The following is a 25739-nucleotide window of genomic DNA, read 5'->3' as shown; positions in this document are numbered from 1 at the left end:
TACACTCAATGACTTGACCTCCACAGTCTTCTTTGGCAATGAGTTTCACAGATTCACCCCTGTCTGGCTGAAGAAATTCCTCCCCATCTCAATTCTGATGTGTCATCCCTTCATTCTGAGGCCATGCCTTCTGATCCTAATCTCTCCTAAATATCTTCTCTATGTCTGTTCAATCTGGGCTCTGTAAGTTTCAATCTGATCCCCTCCCTATCCTTCTAAACTCCATTGGGTACTGACCCAGAGACCCTCAACTGTTCCTCATATGGCAAATCCTTCATCCCTGGGATTATTCTTGTAAACCTCCTCTGGACCCTCTCCAACATCAGCACATCCTTCCTTAGATCCGGGGACAAAACTGTTCATAATATTCCAAACGCAGTGTGACCAGAGTCTTATACAGCCTCAGCAGGACATCTCTGCCCTCATATTCTGGCCCTTTTGAAATGAATTCTAACATTGTAATTGCCTTTCTGTGTAATGGCCCTCTGTGTTAGCCTTAAGAGAGTCATGAACTAGGACTGGCAAGTCCCTTTGTGCTTCCGATTTCCAAAACCTTTCCCCATTTGGAAAGCAGTCTACACCTCTGTTCTTCCTACCAAAGTCTATAGCCTCACACCTTCCCACATTATATTCCATCTGTCTCATCCTTGCCCACTTTCCCAGCCTGTCCAAATCCTTCTTGCAGCCTCCCCACTTCCTCAACACGATCTGTCCCTCCAAGTTGCTAGTTGCTCTCCAATCCTGAGATTATTACCTATTGGTTCTGCTTTATACTTTAACTCCTAGCTGCTCATACTCCCTCACCAGAACCTCTTTCCTCTTTCTACCCATACTGTTGGTACCTACATGGACCAGATAACTGGAATCTCCCTTCCCACTGCTCTGCAGCCCAGATGAAATATCCTGAACCCCAGCACCAAGCAGGCAACACAGTCTTCGGGACTCTCAATCCTGGTCCCAGGGAAGTGTCTGTTCCCCTGACTATGATATCCCTGATTACAAATGCATTTCTCTTTTCTCCCGCCAGTTTTGAATGGCCACCTACACCATGGTTCTCTAGTCAGTTTGCTCATCTTCCCTACAGCCCCTACTCTCATCCACACAGGGAGCTAGAATCTCAAACCTGTTAGATAAGCTCAAGGGCTGAGGCTCCCTCAGCACTACCACCTGCATCCCTCTACCAGCCTCGTTCGGAGGCACACCCCTGTCCCTGATGACGGGCCGGATTCAAGGTAGTTAATTAAAGGGGTGCGACTACCTCCCGAAACATGGCGTCCAGGTAACTCTCCCCATTCTTTAATGAATCAGCTCAGACTCCAGCTCATCAAGCATTTCCTCCAGCAACCAGCTCTTGCTACAGATGTGGTCACTCTGAACCACAGTGGGGTCCAGCAGCTCCAACATCACACAGGTACGACACATCTCTTGGTCCTGCATGTATGTTTTATTTAGTTAGGTCTTAATTTTATTTTTAAAAATGTCCCACTGGTCTTTTATTTTGTAACCTGTAAATATTTCCCCTATTTACCTTCAGTCTGAAAGTAACCTTTAATAGATGGTCAAAGTAGCAGCAAATACCAACCAATGAAATTACAGTTTACCTGTGTCACTCTTATCTGCAACTTATCCTTACACCTTACAAATCATGAGCCAAAAATAAGCAAGCAAATAGCACCTCTTCTACTCTGCGCTGATTTCCTACAGTGCCTCCAAATTCCCCAAATAATGCACGCACTCATCGTTCACTCTGGATGTAATCTCTCCTTCCTGCCCAGGCACAGCTTCCTGGTCACACTTTCTTAAACAGAGCTGAGATAACTTTTACTGCAGGTGATCGACTGATAAGGAACCTCAGTCACTGGATTAACCTTTCAACCAGACGACTAAAATTTAAACTGTTAAGATGGGGAAAGAAAAGAAAGATTTACCATTTCTTTTCCCACATTGCCTCTAGATTCCCTGAACTGTGTATTCACTTGGACTGTGTCTCACACTGGGTGTGATCTCTCCTTCCTGACTGTGTGCAGTTTACTGATCCTAAGAAACTCTGAAGTACTGCTGACTCTGCTTCTAACCTTTCACCCCCTGGCTTGCTTAACAAGAATTGATCAACCTCTGCCATAAAAAGTTTCTGTTTACACTTCCTTTCAAGGAAGAGAGTTCCAAAGACTTTCCTCCCTCTCCCTGAGAGCATTTCTCCTTACCTCTGTTTTAAATGGGCAACCCCTTATTTTAAACAGTGACTCCTTATTCTGATTTCTTTGAAAACAGGAAACATCCTGTTTACATCCTTTACTGGCCCCTCCCAGCAGTTATATTTCAATCAAATCACCTCTTATTCTTCTAAACTCCAACCGAGCCAATCGATTCTTTTATCATGAGGCAACCTATTCCAGTTATTAGTTAAGTAACCCTGATCTGAATGACTTCCAATGGATTACATCTTTCCTTAAATCAGGAGACCAACTCTGTACACACTCCTCCACATGTAGTGTCACCTGTGCCCTTTGTAACTAAAGCATAATCTCCCAACCTTTTTTATTCAATTCTCCTTTACAGTAACTGAGAACATTTTCCTTGCTTTCCTAAATGCTTGCTGTACCTGCAAACTAAGCATTTGGGATGCACTCACTAGGACACCCAGATCCCTCTGCATCCCAGAGCTTTGCAATCTCTCACTATTTAGATGCTTTGCTTCTTTTCCTATAATCTTCCTGCCGAAATGGACATTTTCCCACTTTCCCACATTTCAGTCCATTACTCAGATCTTTTCCCACTCACATAACACATCAATGTCCTTTTCTAACTTTCTTGTGTTCTCCTCACAACTTACCGTCCTACCTTCAAGACATGTTTTTGTCATCAGCAAGTTTGGCGCGTGTACTTTCCAGCCCCACCTCCAAGTCATTTGTATAAACTGCAAAAAGCTGAGAGTCCAGCTCTGCTCACTGGGGTATTCCATTTGTTATATTGTGTTAACCAGAAATTAAAGCCATTTATGGCAGCCTCTGCTTCCCATTAACTAGACAATCTTTTACCCATCCTGATAAACTACCCCATATAACATATCCTTTCAATGTTCAGGAACCAATTCCTGTGGCCATGTCCCCATAGTGAGTATTCAGTTGTACCGATTTATTCCTATTGTTGTGCTCAGTTCACCTGCTTTGCTTTGAATGCATTCAGATACAGAAGGTTTTGTTTTATCTTTTAATTATTTTTGTAACATTTACCCTTATCTGCTGCCTTTATCCCATCCTGATCTGTTTATCATTTCACGTATTCATCCATTTATCTTTTTCCTTCACTCTCCTCTTTGATTTACCATGTCTTCCCAAATTTAATCCCTTGCCCCCACTACTTTGTGTCAAATCCTCTCTATTTCCCAATATGCAGTTTGCAAGAACACTGTCAGTTCAGGTGGAGACTAACACATCCATACAGTTTCTACTTTGCCCAGTTCTGATGCGAGTGCCACACGAATCGAAACACACTTAGAGTCCGAGAGGTCGACAGCACAGAGAAAGGCCCTTCAGCCCACTGAGTCTGTGCCAGTCAGAAACAACCACCTAGCTATTCTAACCCTATTTTCCAGCACTTGGCATGTTGCCTTGTATACCTTGGCATTGCACATCTAATAACTCAGATGGGCCCAGTGCGGACCTCAAGTGGGCCTTTACTTACTTTCCGCAGCAAACATAGAGCCTGGCACCAGTAGGCCCAGCAGCAAAAGATAGTACAGAGGACCGTTGACTTCTCTGTTGGTTGGGTCTGGTGCTGGCAGTGACGAAGCTGTAGGAGGGCATCCCAGTCACAGTGAGGAGGTGGGCCCAGCATGAGAGGCGAGATTCCAACATTGGTTGGTCCAGTCCAGGTGGCAGTGAGACAGTGGCTGAGGAGAATTGACCCAGCAACTAAAGATGGTGCCCAAGAATTGGCGACTTTGACATTGGTTGGGTCTGGTGCAGATGGCGGTGAGGCAGTGCAGGAGGGAACGGCAACACAGATATCATTGATGGTGATGAGCTGTCTCAGGACTGACAGACTCTCTTTAAGCTAAATCTTTCTTTTCCTTATTCTTAAATTATTCAAAATGGCGCTGAATCATGACAACAGCTGAAAGCTTTTCTCTGTATTTTGTTGTATTCTCATTGTAAGATAACGTGACAATAAAACCATTCATTCATTCATTCAAATATTTCTTAAATGTTATGAGGCTGGGAAAAGCAAGTAACAAAAAGAGGAACTTCTCCCACATCAGGTTTTGATCTATGCATTTATCTCCCTCTGAGATGGCATGCTCTCTGCCACATGGCTCAGATAATAATGCAGAGATTGTGATCTTTGAGATTCTTAAGCTGATACTGAGCTGCTTGGACTGACCTCGTTGAACCTCCTTCTTTGTCCTACCTACGTCATTGATACGTTCATAGACCACACTGACTTGATCATAGCCCCACCCCTGTAAGATCCTGTCCAGCACTTAGCAGATCTACTACAGCCTGGCACTAGGCAGGCATTGCAGTGTCTAAACTCACAATCTTTGTGTGGGGAATGGTGTCAATACCTCTCATGGTACTGTCCCCTATTACCCCTGCATTCCTTTATCCACCTCCCACTGGAATGGCATTTCTCCACTGCCTCCTCCTCACTTTTACAAGTTGCCTTTTGTTTCAGTCGTTTGCTCTTGAAATTTCAATTCATCCCGCCTCTCTGTCACCTTTGATCCGAATTGTTTACCATTTCATCCTGGCCTTTCTGTGCCTCGTTGTTGGTCAGACTGTGGGTGGGAAAGACTGCACTTTTGTTTTGCACGCGCATTTTTGAATTTAAACAGGAGCAAAGCTATTGCAACAAAGCTGGCCCTGTTTGTTTTAACCATTGAAGAGGACTCATGTACAGGAAATTTGGAATCTCCAAAAAGACTCTTTATGGAATAACACACTAGAAAGTAGTCTATCTGGATGCATCACAGCTTGGTTCAGCAACCGCTCTGGCCGGGACCGTAAGAAACTACAGAGAGCTGTGAACACAGCCCAGACCATCACACAAACCAACCTCCCACCCACTGACTCCATCTACACTTCTCACTGCCTTGGGCAGGCAGCCCAACATCATCAAAGACCCCACCCACCCCAGTTATAATCTCTCCCCACCTTTTCCATCAGGCAGAAGATACAAAGCTCAAACACATCTACCAACAGGTTCAAGAACAGCTTCTTCCCCACTGTTATTAGACTTCTGAATGGACCTCTCAGATTTTAAATTTAATGTTGATCTCATTCCCTGTGCACCTTCTCTGCAGCCGTAACATTGTATTCCTCACTCTGTTCTATGACCCTAATGCTTTTTGTATGGTATAATCTGCCTGTACTGCACTGCAAAACAAAACTTTTCACTGTACCCATGTACATGTGACAATAATAAATCAAAGCAAATCTTACTGTAATGTTCCATCTTTAATCTGGGCTTTTCACAAAAATAACCTTACCATCACCAGTATTTGAAAATTCAGCAAGTTAACACCAATAAAAATAAACACTGCACCGTATCTGGGAATTTCTAAACATCTCAAGGATGAGTGCACCAGTTTACAATAGATTTTTATAATGAATTCATCATTATGATCAAGCTTTCCTTATAGAACAGTATCACAGAGGTCACTTGGAGTAGTAGTCCTCTTCAGTTCATTCCCCTGTACGTAAATGATGCTGACTCACACTGGGCTACAGTATACAGGCACTGAACCCTCTTCTTTGAATTCACGAAGTGACAACTCATCCATGTCCTTGATATCTCCAGACTTGACAATTCCAAAACAGTCTTAGTCAGCCCCCATTATCCACATTCCATTAATGCAACTTATCTGAAATCCTGCTGCCCATTCCCAAGTCCGGTTCATGCATCACCGCCATATGCCGGACCAATACAGACTCCCACATCATGGTTTGCTTCTCCCTGGCTCTGGTCACACTGCCAACCCTACAGCTGCACCCTTCCAATTCTGACCTTGTGGACCCCCCTCTCGTTTGCACCTATATTGTTGCCTGCGCCTTCAGCTGTGTTTAGCTTACACTCTGGAACGGAGAATGTTATCTTGATGGGGTTAGGTGAAAGGGGGCTGCCTGAACTCCCTCTGAAATTATCTGTCTATCTATCCATCCGTCTGTCTGTCTGTCTGCCTATCTATCTCCTCCTGTAAGGTACCAATGGTTTTGAACACCTGTCCTAGCTGTTATTGGGGCAGGTTTCCAACTGTTATTGTGTCGTTAATTGTCCTGTGAATTAATGAGACGTTTTAACATGTTAAATGAACTATATAAATGCAAGGTGCTGTTGTGAGTGGAATCACTTATGTAAATCACCCATTGGCTGGCATCAATTTCGAATTGACTTGAAGGCTCATGAGGGGAAATATTCCGGGAAGAAAACAAGAGAAATATTTCCTAATCAATAGGAACCACTCAATGTCTTCCAGGTCAATGTTATATTGCTAATATCCATCTAAACGTTAAGACAAAGAAACCGATGATAATTCACTCCTTCAATATGGCATGAGACTTACATCTATATTATCACTTAATGTGGCATTTAAGCCACAACGTGTTCCCAGAGGCGAGGATGCTACTGTCTGAGCAGAACTGAAACTGATGTCTTGTTGGTTTAGTCACCATTACTACATTTTACGAGAGGTCAACTCATTTATCCAGAGCCTGATGAGAATGTTGAGCATTCACTAACATATGGAGTGGTTGAGGTGAATAGTATAGATTACATTTCGGGGAAACTGGGTGAACAAACTGAAGAGAAAGGAATGGCAAATGTTATCTTGATGGGGTTAGTGTAAGGGGGCTGGGGAAGGCTGGTGTAGACAATAAGCTGCAATATGTTTTCATATTGTACACTCAATGTAACTCTATGACTCCATTCATCCTTGCCACTGTTAGAAAAACAGAATACAATGCTGAGATTTGAAACAAAAATGTTTTTTCCAGGTTGAGAAACTGATCGCTGAGAAAGGCTGGGAGTTTATGTGGAATGAGAGACTTGGCTACATCCTGACATGCCCATCAAACCTGGGCACTGGACTCCGAGCTGGGGTACACATCAAACTACCCATGCTCAGCAAGGTACCAGCTCAATCTCATTTTCCAACTGGGCTTCAATTCTAATGGACATCATTTACTCTCCATTGTACATGACGCTGAAATCAGTTAGTCCTGATACACAAAACATTCGCAAACTACATGCTGAGAATACCAGTGAAAGGAAAGGGAATAAGGTAGGCCTCTCTCCTTTAGACGATGATAGAACTCCTTGTGAAATTAAGTGACAAATTAGGGGGCTGAGATTCCACAGGGATTCCTGCTCACAAGAAACAAAACAGAGGCTGCTTTAACATGGAGCAGGACTAAACAGAACCTGACATGAACAGCCCACAGGTTAGCTGGTTTAAGAAATAGAACATAGAACATTTCAGCACAGTACAGGCCCTTCGGCCCTCGATGTTGCGCCGACCTGTCATACCAATCTAAAGCCCATCCCACCTACACTATTCCATGTACGTCCATATGCCTGTCCAATGACGACTTAAATGTACTTAAAGTTGGCGAATCTACTACCATTGCAGGCAAAGCATTCCATACCCTTACTACTCTCTGAGTAAAGAAACTACCTCTGACATCTGTCCTATATCTATCACCCCTCAATTTAAAGCTATGCCCCCTCGTGCTTGCCGTCACCATACTTGGAAAAAGGCTCTCCCTGTCCACCCTATCTAACCCTCTGATTATCTTATATGTCTCTATTAAGTCACCTCTCAACCTTCTTCTCTCTAACAAAAACAGCCTCAAGTCCCTCAGCTTTTCCTTGTAAGACCTTCCCTCCATATCAGGCAACATCCTAGTAAATCTCCTCTGCACCCTTTCCAAAGCTTCCACATCCTTCTTATAATGCGGTGACCAGAACTGTACACAATACTCCAAGTGTGGCCGCACCAGAGCTTTGTACAGCTGTAGCATAACCTCATGGTTCCGGAACTCAATCCCTCTATTAATAAAAGCTAAAACACTGTATGCCTTCTTAATAACCTTGGCAACCTGGGTAGCAACTTTCAAGGATCTGTGTACCTGGACACCGAGATCTCTCTGCTCTACCAAGAATCTTACCATTAGCCCAGTACTTTGCATTCCGGTTACTCCGACCAACGTGAATAACCTCACACTTGTCCGCATTAAACTCCATTTGCCACCTCTCAGCCCAGCTCTGCAGCTTATCTATGATCACAAAGATTTTACAGGAGTTCTACTGGAGTAAGGGTCGGGGATCATTGAAGAGGACAGTGCAGAAGGAGCTTTACTGTGCATTGTATCTCATGCTGTCCCTGCCCTGGGAGTGTTTGATGGGGACAGTGTAAAGGGAGCTTTACTCCGTATCTAGTGCTATGCTATCCTTGTCCTGGGAATGTTTGATGGGGACAGTGTAGAGAGAGCTTAACTCTGTATCTAATCCTGTGCTGGCTCTGTCCTGGGAGTGTTTGATGGGCACAGTGTATAGTGAGTCTCACTGTGTCTCTAACCTGCCCTATGAGCTTTTGAAATTAAAGTTGGACATTTTGCTGTAATGAACACAAGATGCAGAGAAGAAATTGAAACCTGTCAATATTCAGGTGACCGTGCAGGTCCTATCAGCTCACTGCCATTTACTCATCCCCTTCGTTTTTCAGTAAACAAATGACCAGCTTCAGTCAGGAAGTAAATGCAAGCTGTGGCCTGAGGTAATGTGATGGGTACGGAGTATTCACCATCTCTATGCAGTTCCCAACTGACAGCAGAGTCTTAACTAGAATAACCAGAGTCCTTACATAGAGCAGCTCATTCGGGGCACTGGGTCCTGGTGTGAGTGAACCCCCTTGTTCCTGAAATGGTATCTTCCTGTGGCACTGTGGTAGTGTTTGGACCAGAAGGTCTGGATTCAAATCCCACCTCCCCCAGTCATGCGTCAAGATATGCGTCAACAGGTTGTTTTAAAAAATTAAGGTCTATGATGGAGATGGAAGTTTGTTCCTTATTTAGATTGAGAGAGAAGAGTCTGTCTCCTTCTTGTTTGGCTGTGAGACAGTGTGATGAAGATGGACATCAACTGACCAATAGTGAGACTGTCCAGGGAAGCTGATTAGAGAGAGGAGGTCACATGATAAAATCTCCACGATGTTGCCCAAGTTGACTTGGCAATCTGGCCTTCAAAATGGCTGGTCTCTTCGAACAATCTCTCCCTTAACAAATGGGGAAAAATATTGTAATCCTGATTTGAGCGCTCTGTGAACTGTTCTATAAAAACCACATCTTCCTTTCCTTGAGACCTCGACATCAGCATTATCATTCCAACTCCTGCCCTTCATCACTTGGCCAAAGCATGAGAAACCCCTATGTTTGGATTTTAACCAACAGTTTTCTGTTCGATAGAAGCTGCTACTTGTTATCTAACTTGTTTTTCTGATTCAGGATCCTCGCTTCTCAAAGATCCTGGAGAACCTTCGTCTGCAGAAACGAGGGACAGGGGGTGTGGACACTGCGGCTGTGGGCAGTGTGTTTGACATCTCGAACCTGGACCGACTGGGGAAATCTGAGGTGAGTAACTGTCCTTACCAGCAATGTCCCTGTGTGTGAGACAGGAAGACAGGCCAGGCCAGAGGGGTGGGATAAGGAAGGGAATGGTTGAGAGAAAGGCAGTGGGAGAGAGGACAGGAAGGGGATTCTGATGCGGAGGGGATAGGGAAAGACTGGAGGGGAGAGGTTGGTTGAATAGACATGTGCAGCTTTTCTGGAGAAAACAGTGCCAATTATTTGGCATGTATTTCTGATTGCTTTCTTTATGACAGTGGTGTAGCAAATAGATAATTATAGGGACCCAGGTAAAAACAATGACTGCAGATGCTGGAAACCAGAGTTTGGATTAGAGTGGTACTGAAAAAGCACAGCAGTTCAGGCAGCATCCGAGGAGCAGGAAAATCCACATTTCGGGCAAAAGGTATTCCTGATGAAGGGCTTTTACCCGAAATGTCAATTTTACTGCTCCTCGGAAGCTGCCTGAACTGCTGTGCTTTTCCAGCATCACTCTAAATTATAGGGACCCTCAGTGCCTGGGTAATTTGCAAAAGGATAGAAGGCAAACATGTTGCTTTTGTTTGCAGAGAATGTGTTTAACTTCAAGCAAATCTAAAGGAGCCATGTTACGAACTTGCTTGAATATGGAAATTGGTTGTTAACTGAGCTATTGGTGCACTCAGGATTAATCAACGTAAGACACAGGAGCAGAAATTAGGCCATTCAGCCCATCACATCTGCTCAGCCATTCAATCATAGCTGACAAGTTTCTCAACCCCATTCTCCCACTTTCTCCCCGGAACTCTTGATCGCCTTGATACTCAAGAACCTCTGTATCTCAGTCTTAAATATACTCAATGACTTCACTTCCACAGCCTTCTGTGGCATTTCCTGTCTATGCACAAAACCAGATTTAACAGGAGATGTTTCGTTTGGATTTTGCAAGTCAGGCTCCTTGAGAAGAGTTCCATACTTTAGAGAATTTGTGGGAGCGGAAGGGGAAAGGGATAGGATTCTTCAGAGGAGAGGATTGGGGGAGAGCAGGAGGGGATTTGGGCGTATTCAGAATGTGGGGAAGGACAGGGTAGGGTGAGGCAAGTCAGGGACTTGGCTGTGGAAGGGCGTTGCGAGGCAGGAGGGGAAGGGGCAGGTTGGAGGTTAAGGGACACGGCAGAGAAATGGGATGAGTTTTATTTCCAGCAGAATGGTCAAACTGTTGTGTGTGTCCTTTGTTCAAATATAAAAGATTAAACAGGAATATTGAATTTCCTTCTCCAGGTGGAGTTGGTTCAGTTGGTGGTTGATGGAGTCAACTATTTAATTGAGTGTGAGAAGAGACTCCAGCGTGGACAAGATATCAAAATTCCGGCACCTATAGCTCAGAGCCGACGTTAAATCCCCTGTACTCAAACAGGCATCATTGAGGCTGATGTCACATGAAACATGTTCTGAATCTGGTAATCCTTGCACCTATGAAGCTGATAAATAAACACCCTGACCATGTGAACTACAAAATGCTGTTGACTCTTTGTCAACCTTATCAAGTGATAGTGCATCCTGAAGTAAAATATGGTAATTGTGCCTTTCCCTATTATACTCTGTCCCATCATTGTGTGAGGGAATCACAGACACAGACCCCCGTCCTATCACCGTGTAGGGAAATCACAGACACAGACCCCCGTCCCATCACCATGTGGGGGAATCACAAAGACCCCCGTCCTATCACCGTGTAGGGAAATCACAGACACAGACCCCCGTCCCATCGCCATGTGGGGGAATCACAGACAAAGACCCACGTCCTATCACCATTGGGGAAATCACAGACCCCCCTCCCTGTCACTGTCTGGAGGAATCACAGACACAGATCCCCATTCTGCCACTGTGTGGGAGAATCACAGACACAGACCCCTGTCCCTTCACCGTGTTGGGGAATTATAGATAAAGACTCCAGTTCAACAATATGTTTGATTATAGAAGATAAAACAGTTTCCGTCACTCTGCCCTAACTGTGCTTGCACTAGAGAGACTCGGCACATCAGTGAGGGAATGTGACGCCTCCCATAGCCTATCAGCTTGCAAACACTTGGCATCAAGCCTGACTAAGTCATCTGAACACTGCCCCCAGGAGAAAAATCACTTGAATCTTAACCTTAACAAATTCTCAACATCGAGAAATCGCAGAGCCAAAGGGAAACAGCAGGCTGGAGTCGGGCTGCAAAGACTGAGGGGGGAGCAGATTTCCAACGTCAACATATTTAACAACACAATCCTGGCTTCATAGTTTGAGTCTGATGATCATTTATTCAATTTCTCATCAGTTCTGGGACTGAAGATTTATAAGAATGTTATCAGGGTTTCAGCTATAGGGAGAGTCTGAATAGGCTGAGGCTGTTTTCCCTGGAGCATTGGAGCTGAGGAGTGACCTTATAGAGGTTTATAAAATCATGAGGAGCATGGATAGGATAAATAGACAAGGTCTTTTCCCTGGGGTGGGGGAGTCCAGAACTAGAGGAAATAGGTTCAGGGTGAGAGGGGAAAGATTTAAAAGAGACCTAAGGGGCAACCTTTTCACACAGAGGGTGGTACGTGTATGGAATGAGCTTCCAGAGGAGGTTGGTACAATTACAGCATTTAAAAGGCATATGGATGTGTATGTGAATAGGAAGGGTTAGGAGGGATATGGGCCAAATGCTGGCAAATGGGACTAGATTAGATTGGGATATCTGATCGGCATGGACGAGTTGAAACAAAGGGTCTGTTTCCATGCTGTACATCTCGATGACCCTGACTCTATGCTGTAGGTTCCAGTCACCCAAAGAACCCCTCATTCAGAGTACCAACCCCTCATTCAGAGTACCAACCCCTCATTCAGAGTACCAACCCCTCATTCAGAGTATTAACAATCTGCAGGAATGGTAAGAAATGTTTTTGGTAAATTAGGAAGCATCAAAGTTTAATTTACCAACAATTGGTTGTTATAGGCTGAGCATTTTCATTTGATAATTCACATGCTTTGACCAGAGCGGATATTTCTTTTGCAGTTAATGTCCACGTATCCCTGATATTGGGTCTCGTGTCTGTCAGGTCGATCTGTTGAACCAAGCCTTGTGCTGCCAACATTTTTCTTTCAGGAGGATTGAACTATCAGATTAGAAATAATGTCTTAACCGCAGCCACTGGGAAACAGTTCAGATACAGCAGTGAACAATCTGTTGGAATTCTAGGCCATTCCCTTTCTGACTTGGACATGTCCTGGTCGGTGAGGTCTTGTTGTATTTTCACATACAGATAATCTCCTGTTACCTGTCAATTAAAATGATCCCAGTGTTTCAATATCAGAAAACCAATTGCTGGTTGGTGTATTGCTGGTGATCAATGCCCATTATTAATGAGCAATGCCCATTATTGATGATCAATACCCATTGTTGGAGATTAATGCCCATTGTTGGCAATCAATGCCCATTATTGATAGTCAATGCTCATTACTGGTGATTAATGCTCATTGTTGGTGATCAATGCCCATTACTGGATGGTCACTGGCCATTGGTCAGTGACATTTGCCACTGGGGAGAGAAGTCACTGATCACTATGAACGCTGAGTGACCATTCTCAGAGATTCCATTCTGTTGCCAGGGCTCACTGACCATTCCCAGGGATTCCAGTCCATTGCCAAGGCTCAGTGACCATTTGCAGGATCAGGTTGGTATTGGACTCAGCCTCACAGTGCTGCATGACTGTTATGCCTCTGAGCAGGAACTGTTCTCTGCTGGAAGGATGCTGATCGTGGCCTCACCAGAGGATTCCTGAAGAGTGAGGAATCCACAGGGAACACTCGGGATGCTGGCTTTGGCAAATCTACAACAAGAAAAAGAGACAACAAACCATCTGCATCAGCTCCTACTCTTCAACCTGTTGGGTTTAGAACGAGTAAACATTGTTAAACCTGATCCAGCCTACTTTACGTTGTAACGTGTTCCCTCTCTCTCTCTATTACATCCTTCCCCACTGCCTTTCTCATTCCGTCTCTCTCTCTCTCTATTACATCCTTCCCCACTGCCTCTCTCATTCCCTCCCTCTCATTATTACGTCCTTCCCCACTGCCTCTCTCGTTCCCTCTTTCAGTGTTTCTCTCCTTTCCTTGCTGTTCTGAGCTGATTCCCCTTTTCTCGCTCTCCTTTCTATATTCCGAGCCTGCAGCTATCATATCCTTGTCCGGGATTATCAAGGCCTAGGTAGATGAATAAAGGTGCAATGGAGCTGTTTGAAGCTTAGGGAGGAAACAGAGTAGGAAGGGAGGAACCAAGTGGATGAGAACAATATAGTGTTGCCCTGTCCTGGAAGGTGCCGTCGCTCTGTTGGGCTACAGGACCTATTGTCATATTTCACATAGTGACCCCCCCCCCCACTCTGTGTGCATTGTGTGGAGACAGCAGTGAGTGGAGTTATCACTTTTTCCTTACCCAATACAGCCACATGTTACATGGGGTGGGGGAGGAGGGGGGGCTCTCTATCTTATGGCTTCTGTATTTTCCCCCTGTGAGGATTTTCCCCTTGAAGAGAGGTTTTAAGACAGAGGTGTAGAGCTGATTACTGAAGCCCATAAAACAAAACACTTGTGAGGCCTGGAGTTTATTCTTTGAAATTTGGAACAATAAAGGCAGCCTCCCACGGAACCAGGATTTTTAGGTTTAGTTTCTCAGGAGCTGGGGAATTGAAACTGGGCTTGGAAGCTGCAGTACATCTCTGCCTGCTTCTCTCCCTCTCTCTCTCTCTCTCTCTCTCTCTCTGTTCCTCTCAGGGTTTTGTCTTCATGTTTTCCCTTTTGGACTGGAGAATCATCTGTGAGACAATGTATTTTACTGCATTTGCCTTTGTCAAGGGGGCATTTGTGGGATGTTACTGCATTGGAACGGTTACCATTTAGTAGCTAAATAATCTATTATTCCGTTAAGATTTCCAATAGAGTTAAGTTTTCCCAACTTCATCTTTCTTTTCTTTTATTTTAACTAGAGTAGATGAATAAAGTGCTTTCCTTAATGCCGAACAGTTTGACCAATCAAATTGCATCTGGAATGCAATGTCCAGCACCTGCCTTTAAAATGAGAAAATATTAGGGTCTAGACTATCATCTGGATACAGTTTGAAGGGCTTTGCTCTGATCCATAACACTCTCAGTCAGAGTTAGGAGTTGCTATCAAGATGTCTCCAACTGATGGGGGCATGGGGCTATTCCAATTAAGAGGGGTTCTCCACACCCAACAGGGACAACTATCCCATCGGATGACAATCCTTAATTCCAAGCCAGTGCTCTGCTCACCACATGTGGGAATTGTCTGAATAGAGGATGTCTGGATGCCCTCTACAGGAGTGGGAGGCAGCAACTAGCTGGAGCTGGAAAGCACTTCCTGGGAGCATGGAGACAATGGGTCAATCCAGACTTCCAATAGGGAACTTGAGGGATATCTGGAAAGGATGAAAATGTGCAGGGTCACGGCTTACAATGGGGGGAACGGCACTGAATGACACCCGCAGAGCAGGTTCAGATCCAATGGGCTGAGTGGCCTCCTCCTGCTTTGTACATTTCAGTGATTCTGTGCGGAAGCCAATGGCTGACCTATCCCCTAACTTAAGTCACCACCCTCCCTTTAAATCCGGACGCATCGATTGCAGAATAAACCAGTCAGGTGCTGCTGCATCGACTCAGATTCTTGCTCATTTCTGTCAGAAATGTGAAACTATCTGAAGGTGGACTTGGGCTCCAGCCCCACACTCAGAATCAAACAGGGACAGAGCTACCTCGACGAGTGGAGAAAGGGGCTGAGCCATCGCCAACATCAGCCTGGCTTCTGGCGATGCCCCCATTGTGGGTGGTGCCAGCCAGCCTTGGGGCATCTTCCGAAGCTTGTTGAGCGGAGAGTCGAAACCAGAGGCGCATGTTCTCCCTGAGACAGTGCCTGAACTGGCGGTTCAGGAGAGCGTAGAGGACGGGATTCAGAGCACAGTTCACAAAGGTCAGCCAAGTGGCCAGGAAGTCCAGCATTCTGGGAGGTTTACTGTCCGACAGGGAGCTGCAGTGAAAGTTCAGAACGAAGTAGGGAAGCCAGGTAACCAGGCAGGTTGTTATCACAGCAACTATGGTTTTCGCTGTCTTGGACTCCATCGCTACATCGGAAGGGCTGCTGGCGTTCAGATTAAACGTCGAACTGGAAGACATGAAGCTCGCCCACTTCCTTGAAAGACTTGCCTGCAACAGCCTGAAAGACTTCAGTTCACTGGGAATGGAGCCGTCTCCTGACCCAGGGGACAGGCTGCTGGCGAGACGCTGGGCTTTATACTTCATGTGGTCACGGGTGACCTGGTAGATTAAGTAATAGGAGATGGTGACTATTAGCAAAGAGGTCAGGTAGATCCAAATGAAGAGGTAGATCCCATACGCCAGACTGGATCCTCCATCAGGCCAACTGAAGTCACACAAATACCTGGTGGGAGAAAACTTATAGAGCCCAATGCCAAAGAGTGGTGGGATTCCACAGATCAGCCCACTCCACCACAGGAAGACAATCGTCTTGAGAGCTCTGTCCCGGGTTATGGTGAGGATGAAGGGCCTCGCAATTACATAATATCTGTCCACTGCAATGCCAGCCACCGACAGGATGGAGACGTTCCTCAATGAGAAGGTTAGGAAGCCCGAGATTTGGCAAAATGTCCCACCAAAAGGCCAACTCTGGGCAATGGTTGCTATGACAATGACAGGCAGGCCTAAAAGAGTGATCAGAAAATCAGCCAGGGCCAGGGAGGTCACAAATGCATTGGTGATGCTCCTCAACGCTCGACACTTGTAGACCAACAGCAGGACCAGGGTGTTCAACGGAAGGCCAATGATTAGGATGAGTAGATAGAGAATTGCCTGGGTGGCGGTTTCTGCCAATAATGGTCGAGGTTGTCCACTGCTGTTGGATCCAAACCCTGATGGGATCCCACTGTGAAGATTGCTCATCTTTAATGTCACTGGGAGTATTCAATTCAAAACTAGTACTTTCATGAATTCAGTCAGCTCCCTGATTCCCAGTAACCTTGGGGGCTCAAGTCATAATCGTCAGCTTCACTTGTAGAGAGAGTAACACACAGTCATTCCGTTGGAGTTACCTTCATCCTTTCCCAGTGGAATGAGTTGGTCAGCTGTAACCTTTTGCAAATAACTAACTGTAGGATGGAGACAGAAAAGCTTACTGCCCACAAACCTCCCTCAGAATCACGACATTCCAGATTCAAATACCATATCAGGGTCTGAACATAGAGATTAAAGCTGACACTGCAGGGCAGCTCTGAGCGAGTGCTGCATTATCGGAGGGGCAGCCCTGTGGACACGAGGTTAATCCAAGGCTCTAACTGACTGCTCAGCTCTCAGTGTAGCAAATGGTAACATGGCATCATCTGAAAGAGGAGCAGGGAATCTCTGCCCACTGTCCCGGCCAATATTGATCCCTCGGTTAACATCACACAAAAGGAAACGATTTTCTGGTCATTATCGCATTGCTGTTGGTGGGATCTTGCTGTGCTCTATTTCCTTCATTACGACAGTGATTACGCTTCATTGGCTATGAAATTCTGTGGGGCAGCTGGTGAGAAATGCTGAGCTCAGTCTCTCCTTTTCCTTCCGAACCTCACTCAGTGAACAATGCAGTTCTTGAAGGGATTCCTCCCACCCCTCCAGGCACCAGGTCCCAGTCACCAGTCACTGGTCACCAGTCAGTGATTTCAGATGGTCCCGCTGATCCTGCAGCTTAGTTCCAGCAGCCGATGACCAGCCTCGGGAGACAATTGGCTCCTGTCAACCAGAAAACATACAAAGAAATGTGGGCATCTGTAGTTCCATCATTAACATTCCTGCTCAGGACAAGGAAATTGGGAGACATTTTTATCCCAATATCCAGGATGGAAAGATCACTTAATCTGAACTAAGAATATCTTTTCTCCATCAGCACCACTACCCACTATCCCACCCTCCACCAAACGATTGCATAAATGCAGTCCCGTCCACACTTCACCAGCTCTGATGCAGAGTCATCTATATTGGAAATGTTGGATGCTCTCTCGTCATGGATGCTGCCTGACTCCTTTGGGATCTCCAGCATTTTGTTGATTTTCAGTACAGATTCCCACATCCGCAGTAAGCTGCTCCAACTAAGGAATGATCAGTGACTGGCAAAGGTCTTCAGTTTGATTTTGTGACAGTGTATTTATGATGATATAAACACTTCAAAATGATGAATGGCGAGGAGTCGGGGTGGGGTGGGGGGGGAATTACTCTCACAGACACAACCCCAACATCCTGGTGGCTACATGGAGCTGTGAGCCCCTCCCTCCTCCCGTCACTGTCAGACCCAGCCCAGCCCCATCTCCACACCATCCATTGCAGAGGGAATGAAAAGGCACCGGTTATACAGAGCACCGGTGAGACCACATCTGGACAGCCGTGTACAGTATAGGTCCTCTAATTGAGTAAATGCTGTAAATATGTTGGAATCAGCTCAGAGATGTTTACTGTTCAATACCTGGAATGGGTGGAAAGGGAAGGCTAGACAGGCTCGGTTTGTATCTGCTGGAGGTTTCAGGAATAAATGGCAACTTGATTAAAAATGTATCAGATCCTGAGGGGTCTTGACAGGGGAGATGTGGAGAGGGTGTTTCCTCCTGTGGGGATATCATGAACTGGACATCATTGTCTGAATATCAAGGGTCACCCATTTACTCTGTAAAATCTCTTTCTCTCAGAGGGTCGTGAGTCTTTGGTACTCTCCATCTGGAAGGCGGCAGAAGCAGAAAGGCTGAAGGACAGAGCACGGTGGGGTGGAAGGGGTGAGAAATGTGGATCTGAGGTTACAGTCACATCAGCTGCAATCTTACAGAGCAAGTCTGAGAGGATGGAAAACCTTTGCCCCTTTTGTTCATATAAAGAGGAAGAGGGAGGGGGAGCGAGCACAAAGTGTGAGGTTTGGGTTACAGGTCAGAGGGTGGGCAAAATTAATTAACAGAGATAGGCCCATTGTATTCATAATGAAATGTGCTGTTCACAATTATAATATGTCGCCACATAAAGCTCAAATGGTCAAGGTTGTTGGAAAGAAACAAAGTATTTGCTAAAGTAGGTGTTAATGGCAGAATAAAGGCAGCTTTGCACAAAAACAAATCAGGAAAACATGCCACAATCTGACATTTGGCATAGTGGCTCAGTGGCTAGTGCTGCTGCCTCACAGAATCAGGGACCCGGGTTCGATTCCAGCCTCGGGCAACTGTCTGGGTGGAGTTTGCACACTCTCCCTGTGTCTGTGTAGGTTTCCTCCAGGTGCTCCAGATTCCTCCCACAGTCCAAAACTGTGCATTTTGGGGCGGATTGGCCATGGGAAATTGCCCCTTGTGTCCAGGGATGTGCAGGCTGGGTGGTTAGCCATGGGAAATTTAGAGTTACAGGGATAGGGTAGGAGGTGTATCTGGGTGAGATGCTCTTCGGAGGCTCAGTGTGGACTCAATGGGCCAGATGGCCTGTTTCCACACTGTAGGGATTCTATGAATCTATAAAAAGAAAGCAAACTGGGGGAACAGAGTTTATTTTCTGACATTGTTCAGACCAATGTTATGTCCAAGCGTCTGATGAGAAAAGGAGGTGCTGATCGTGCCTGTGTTGGGCTTCATTGAGCTGACTGAGGACAGAGGTGTGAGTGTCACAGCAAAGTGCATTGAAATGACAAGTGGGCAGAAGATCAGGGTCAACGGCAAAGAGGTTCCGTAAGGTGATTGACTTGCATCCTGCAAAGTGACAATGAAGAGACTCCCCCCCTCACTTTCAGCCTAGGTTCCATGTCTCACTGACAGATGACATGTCCCACGGTGCAGCAAGGAAAGGGTTAACCCTGAAGCCAAGTGCAGCTCAATCTCCCACTGCTTATCCAACCAGAAGGAAGCATCCATTAGGCCACTGGATAAAGCAACATTATCCAGAGTCTGTGGTCAATAATGAACCAGCCGTGACAGACAATGACCCACACTGCCCAGAGGCACTGCCACCCCATAGGCCTGAGGCAGCTGCTTACTGAACCTGGCACACAAGTGGCAACTCCAGTCCCATTCACCCACACCGGGCATCTTGGACTCATCACAACCCCACCGAGACTGCACTGGGTGTTATGCCTTACCCGTGCGTTTCAATGAAGGACTGGGGGCAATGAATTAATCCAAATGTACACACCCCACAGAAGCTGGGAACATGACTCACATCTGGTCCCGGGGAGAGAAAGTGGGAGCCTCCCCCGAGGCATCACTGATCAATTCTTTGGAAACATTACAGAATGTTTGCTGAATATAACTAAAGGGAATCTATCATCTATTCATTTAAATGTCCCAACACGAGGTGATTCCTGAATCCTTGACTTTCAAAAACATAATTCTTTGGAGAAAAGAGTTCACTTCAAAATAAATCCAAGTCGTTTGTGCCCTTACCAGCTCAACGTCACTGACTCCACTTCACAACAACTGGGATCTCCCACACTGTCAGAAACACGAAGTTCACCTTCACTTGGGTTTTAGGGGAATCTCTGCTCCACGTTTCGCCTCGGGTTTCTCGCTGGGACTCTCACCTCTGCCTCTGTCGTCTTCCTCAAAGTGCAGACATTCTGTTTGAAGATGCAGGCGTCTGTTTCACTGAGGCTGAGTTAAACTCCACCGCTCCCATTGAAGGAAGTGGCGAGTTTCCTGTCTCTGTCCCATGGCTCCTTTATCAAACTAGCTTTGGACAATCCCACTTCACCCTCGGTTTGCTGTTAAAAATCAGTTGGCCAGAGAAAGGGAAAGGGACAGAGAGAGAGAGAGGAACCCAGACTGTCACGGACCAAGCAGAAAATCATAAATATATAGGAGCCAGTTAAGAACTAGACACATGCTACACACTCAAAAGCAAAAAGTAACAAACACAGTGGTAGAAAAACAGAAATTCAGAGGCACAGATATACTGGAGAACACAGAAAACATAATTACCTTGGAGAGAGAGAATCCGTCACTATGTAAAGTGCAGGGATCTGGTGAACACACTGAGCCTGTGAAATGGGTATTTTATTCAGGAATAGTTTTCCTATTCCAGTGTTGGTTTGCAGTCTGTGAGAGGCAGGCTGCTGTTTGTTGATATGAAATGACACGCTTTCTGTTCCGGACGGAGGAAGTGGGCTGACATCAGCTCAGCAAGTGCCTGAACCTGGCCAAGTCTCAAAGTTCTCCTTCCCTGCAGAAGGAAAGGGTTCAAAATAAAGTCAGCTCTCACTCCTGGCTCTGATCAGGTGACTGGAGGAAGTGGGTGTCAGGCTATAATGGGACTGAGCCAGGCTTATTAACCATCAGAATGACAACAGGCAACACACAATGTCCAGCAGACACCGGTTTGCTGAAATCAAATCAGTGGGTACTGGAGAAACTCAGTAGCTATATCTCTCATGCTACGTGTCCCCATGGGTTTTCAATTTTGTACATTTTTGCCTATGAGCATATATTTCAGACTGTATGGTTGTTTGTGTGTGTTTAATTAGCTGTCTATGTGCATCTGTACTTCCGCTGGTCTGTAACATCTGTATGTCTTTCTGAGTATGAGTGTGTATGCCCATCTCTCTCTCTCTCTCTTCCCCTCTGTTGCTGTTGTCTCTTCCTGTGCATTTCTGTCTCTGCCTGCATGTGTTTATGTTCCTCCAGCTTCTCCCTGGTATTTTTCACATTTACTCTGCCCCCTGTGACCAGCTCCCAGCAGCAGCTGGAGTGCAGTCTGGCTGTTTGTTTCTAGAATTTCCTGTAAGACTCCAGGGAAATCTATCAGTGTTTTCTGGAAAGGACCCAGCCCCTGAGCTCCTGCTTGGTCTGGCTTCTTCAGCCTTTCCTTTATTTGAATCTTTGGTTTCTATCCCCTCCCGCCCCCACTCCCCCATGACAAACAGCTTTCTCTGGGCAGGCGGGAAAGGGTGGATTTGTTCCTTTTGTTCTCAGTTCCGACGCTGCTTAAGGTGCGTCTCAAACACCAAAAGCAAGCGGTTAGCACCAGCGGGACAGTCGGCCCTGGTCAACTCTGGCCAGCCCCTGCTGTTAACCCCAAGGCCGCTCTTTCCAAAAGGACAGTGAGAGCTGGGCTGGGCCTGTTGCAGTGTTTCAGTCCAATGCAAGATGCAGGAACAGCACCTCGTTTTCTGCATAGGCCCTTTCAGCCTTCAGAACCTAACGCTGAGTTCAATAGCTTCATCCTCATTATCAAAATCACCCATGGCCTCACCTAGCCCTCCTTACCACTCCTTTAGCCTTGCAACCCTCTCTGCATTGCTCCAATTTTAACCTCTTTGTCATTGATGGCCATGCTTTCAGCTGCTTAGGCTCCAAGTACTAGAAATCCCTCCCTAAACGTCTGTCTCTCTCGAGATGCTTATGGACCTCTCTGACCAAGCTTTTGTACACCAGCCCTAATATTGCTTGATGTGACTTGATGTCAAATCTTGTCTGATTTATGCCTCTATGAAGCATGTCTGACATGTTTTGCTATATTGTAGGTGGTATGTAAATGCAGCATATCATTGTTGTTGCTGGCTCTTTCTGGCCCAGCGATTAACATGTGCCTGAGCACTGGGAATGTGTCACACAGATGACAAGGTCACCAGCTGTGACTAAGAACAATATTCCAAAGCAACAAATGCAGAAAATTCACCAAAACTTAAGGATTAGAAAATAAAACAGGAATTCCTCTGGCAAACCAGAACATGCTGTCAGCAGCTGAAGGTAAAAGGCAGCATAATGGCTTCAATGCCAACACCTTTACTACCCCAGAACAACAGCCATAACTTTTGAAGCATTTACTTAGCATCTGATCATGCTGAAATATAAACAAAACCTGATTAGAATTCTGTAAGGGCTGTGGACTCAAACAGTATTTTCTGTGTGTGTGTGTCCCTACAGCCCAGGGACTGAAGCAGTTCGTCGCCAGCTTCTCCAGGGTAACTAGGCTTGGAGAATAAAACACTGCACCAGCCAGTGATACCCATCTTGTCAACAAACTGATCAAAACCCAGAATGTCGCATTTATGCTTCAGAGCAAGGAACAAAGGAAGACAGCACCCCATTCCCCACAGTTTCTTAAAGAGAGGGAACTTGGGAAGTGTAGATGAGCAAAATGACCTGGTTGGTAGGTAGATAGACAGAAATTTAACGTTACTTGTACGTGTGAAAATATAATAAAACGTGTACAATTTGCCACAAAACAACACCATTTAAGTACCTAAATTATACACTTTAAAAAATAGACAAAATTAAGACAAATATTATTTTTTGTTCATTCCACAACCTCTTGGTTTCACTGCCAAGGACCAGGGGCCTGTTGAAATTGTCAATGACCAGTGGAGCCTGTCGAACCTGTCAATGACTGGGGGGGCCTGTCAAAACTGCTGAGGACCGGAGTCTGTCGAAACTGTCAATGACCGGGGACCTGTTGAAACTGCCAAGGACCAGGGGCTGTCGAAACCGCCAAGGACCAGGGGCTGTTGAAACTGCCAAGGACCGGGGCTGTCTGTGCTGCTGCTTCCTGCAGTCTTTCCCCATTTAAATAACATCCGGCTCTTCCATTCTCCCTGATAAAGTGCATTACCTCACAATTTAAACTTAATTTCCTTTCAATTGGCGTTACTCCTCAAGTTCTCATCCCCCTGACAGGTTGTTTAAACCCACCGCAACAGCACCAGAAAACCTCCCTGTGAAGCTATTAGTTCCAATCTTGTTCAGATGTAACCTGTCCCAGAACTAGACTCAATGCCTCAGATATCTGATGCTCTCCCCCACCTTATCAGTTCTCTGGCCATATATTCAATCTACTGACCTTATGCCCATTAGCCCATGGCACTGGCGATCTCCAGTCGCAGACAGTGAGTGAAAGTCCTGAGCCTTGCTCCTGGCCAAACTGTTTCAGCGTAGCTACAATATTCGCAATCACCCAACAATTGTTCATGTATGTTCTGTCCACAAACAACAGAGTAAATCTGTTCCAGTCAATTAATGCCCATTAGTCTACTCACAATCAGTAGTAAAGTGATGGAAGAGATCATTCAACAGTGCTTTTAAGTGACACTTACTCAGCAACATCTGGTACATTGATGCTCTGTTTGATTCCTGTCCTGCCTGCTCAGTTCCTGACCTCATTACAGCCTTGGTGCAAACATGAACAAGAAGGTTGAACTCCAGAAGCAAAACAGGAGGGTCTGCCTTTGGTATCAAGGTAGCATTTGTCTGCGTGTGGCATTAGGGAGCCCGAGGTTATCTGGAATCAATGGGATTCAGATGGTGAAGTCTCCATTGGTTGGAGTCATACCTAATCTCCAGGACACTAAGCAGCAGTTCCTCAAGGTAGTCCCAAACATCTTCAGTTGCTTCATCAATGATCTTCCCTCCATCATAAGGTCAGAAGTGGGAATGTTTGCTGATGACTGCACAATATTCAGCACCATTTGCAACTCTTCAGATACTGAGGCACTAAATGCAGCTAGACCTGGACAACATCCAGGTTTGGGAGATTAAGTAATAATAACATTGGCACCATACAATGAGTCCATCAAACAAGAGAGAATCTCACTGTTGCCCCTTGATGCACAATGTCTTTACCTTCGCTGAATTTCCTACCATCAACATCCTGGAGTGTACAACAGACCAGAAATGAAACCTGGCCAACTACAGAAATACAATGGCTACAACGTTCTGTAATGGGTAGCTCACCTCCTGAATTCTCAAAGCCTGCCAGCCATCGACAAGGCACAAGTCAGGACTGAGGTGGAATATTCCCCACTTGCCTGGATAAGTGAAGCCCCTACAACACTCAACTCTATCAATGACAGCACTAAAGTGAGGACAGAAGATGTTAGAGATTAGAGTCGAGACTGCAGTCTGGAATGTCAGGCAGCATCGGAGGAGCAGGAGAATCGACATTTCGGACAAAAGCCCTTTAACAGGAGTGAGGCTGTCAGCCAAAGGGGTGGAGAGAGAAATGGGAGGGAGGGAAGGCAGCTGAGAGTGCGATAGTTGGATGGAGGTGGGGGGTAATGGTGATAGGTCAGAGAGGAGGGTGGAGCGGATAGGTGGGAGGAAAATGGACAGGTGAGACAGGTCATGGGGATGGCGCCGAGTTGGGAGGTTGGAACTGGGGTAAAGTGGGGGGAGGGAAATTGAGGAAACTGGTGAAATCCACATTGATGCCCTGGGGTTGAAGTGTTCTGAGGCAGAAGATGAGGCATTCTTCCTCCAGGTGTCGGGTAGTAAAGGAATGGCAATGGAGGAGGTCCAGGACCTGCATGTCCTCGGCGGACTGGGGGGGGGGGAGTTGAAGTGGGTTGGTTGGTGCGGGTGTCCAGGAGATGTTCTCTGGAATGCTCTGCGAGTAGGCGTCCTGTTTCCCCAATGTAGAGGAGACCACATCGAGAGCAACGGATACAGTAAATGATACGTGTGAAAGTGCAAGTGAAACTTTGATGGATGTGGAAGGCTCTTTTGGGGCCTTGGACAGAGGTGAGGGGGGAGGTGTGGGTACAGGTTTTGCAATTCCTGCAGTGGCAGGGGAAGGTGCCTGCTGGGGAGAGTGGGTTGGTGGGGGGAGGGGGCATGGACCTGACCAGGGAGTCGCGAAGGGAATTGTCTTTATGGAAAGCGGATAGGGATGGGGAGAGAAATATATCCCTGGTGGTGGGGTAGGTTTGTAGGTGGCGGAAATGGTGGAGGATGATGCGATGTGTACGGAGGTTGGTGGGTTGGAAGGTGAGGACCAGGGGGGTTCTGTCCTTGTTGCGATTGGAGAGGTGGGGTTCAAGGGCAGAGGTGTGGGAAGTGGATGAGATGTGCTGGAGGACATCATCAACCACATGGAAGAGGAAAATTGCCATCTTTAAAGAAGGAAGTCATCTGGTGTGTTCTGTAGTGGAATTGGTCCTCCTGGGAGCAGATGCAGCAGAGGTGGAGGAATTGGGAATAAGGGATAGCGTTTTTGCAGGAGGAACGGTGTGAGGAGGTGTAGTCCAGGTAGTTGTGGGAGTCGGTGGGCTTGTAGAAGATGTCTGTGTTGAGTCAGTCACTGTTGATGGA

At 46.0% G+C, this 25739-nt stretch overlaps 2 protein-coding genes across 4 annotated transcripts in view; one reads left to right on the top strand and one right to left on the bottom strand.

The window, feature by feature from the left end:
* The window catches only part of LOC122542559 (creatine kinase U-type, mitochondrial), a 39269-nt gene extending 28149 nt beyond the window's left edge, over window positions 1–11120 (top strand). For both annotated transcript variants that reach the window (XM_043680441.2, XM_043680440.2), the window contains exons 8-10: window positions 6996–7130; window positions 9504–9629; window positions 10884–11120. In XM_043680441.2, the coding sequence (XP_043536376.1) occupies window positions 6996–7130; window positions 9504–9629; window positions 10884–11000 (378 nt within the window). In that variant the 3' untranslated portion in view covers window positions 11001–11120. The remainder of the gene's footprint in view (window positions 1–6995; window positions 7131–9503; window positions 9630–10883) is intronic.
* Window positions 11093–20799, bottom strand: LOC122542563 (G protein-coupled receptor 161-like). 2 transcript variants are annotated; one of them, XM_043680450.2, is made up of 4 exons: window positions 20637–20799; window positions 20103–20419; window positions 15402–17433; window positions 11093–13460 (listed from the first exon to the last, which is right to left on the bottom strand). In XM_043680450.2, the coding sequence occupies exons 3-4, from the start codon at window positions 16600–16602 to the stop codon at window positions 13324–13326; spliced, it is 1338 nt and encodes a 445-aa protein (XP_043536385.2). In that variant the 5' UTR covers window positions 16603–17433; window positions 20103–20419; window positions 20637–20799; the 3' UTR covers window positions 11093–13323. The 2 variants fall into 2 exon arrangements, with proteins under 2 accessions (XP_043536385.2, XP_043536386.2); XM_043680451.2 differs by lacking the exon at window positions 20103–20419.
* Between the last annotated feature and the right edge of the window lie 4940 nt (window positions 20800–25739).

This window comes from Chiloscyllium plagiosum, unplaced genomic scaffold (genome assembly GCF_037043375.1).
Source record: "Chiloscyllium plagiosum isolate Xiang-an unplaced genomic scaffold, Cpla_swu_hap1 HiC_scaffold_42, whole genome shotgun sequence".
Lineage (NCBI taxonomy): Eukaryota > Metazoa > Chordata > Chondrichthyes > Orectolobiformes > Hemiscylliidae > Chiloscyllium > Chiloscyllium plagiosum.
This window is presented reverse-complemented; position numbering and strand designations above follow the sequence as displayed.

Bases quoted from the DNA above. Each gene is read 5' to 3' on its own strand.
- LOC122542563 (XM_043680450.2), bottom strand. From the start codon at position 16,602: ATGAGCAATCTTCACAGTGGGATCCCATCAGGGTTTGGATCCAACAGC. The intron at 13,461-15,401 runs GTAGCTCTGTCC...TTCTTGTTGTAG, and splicing joins CCCTTTCTCCACTCGTCGAG to ATTTGCCAAAGCCAGCATCC.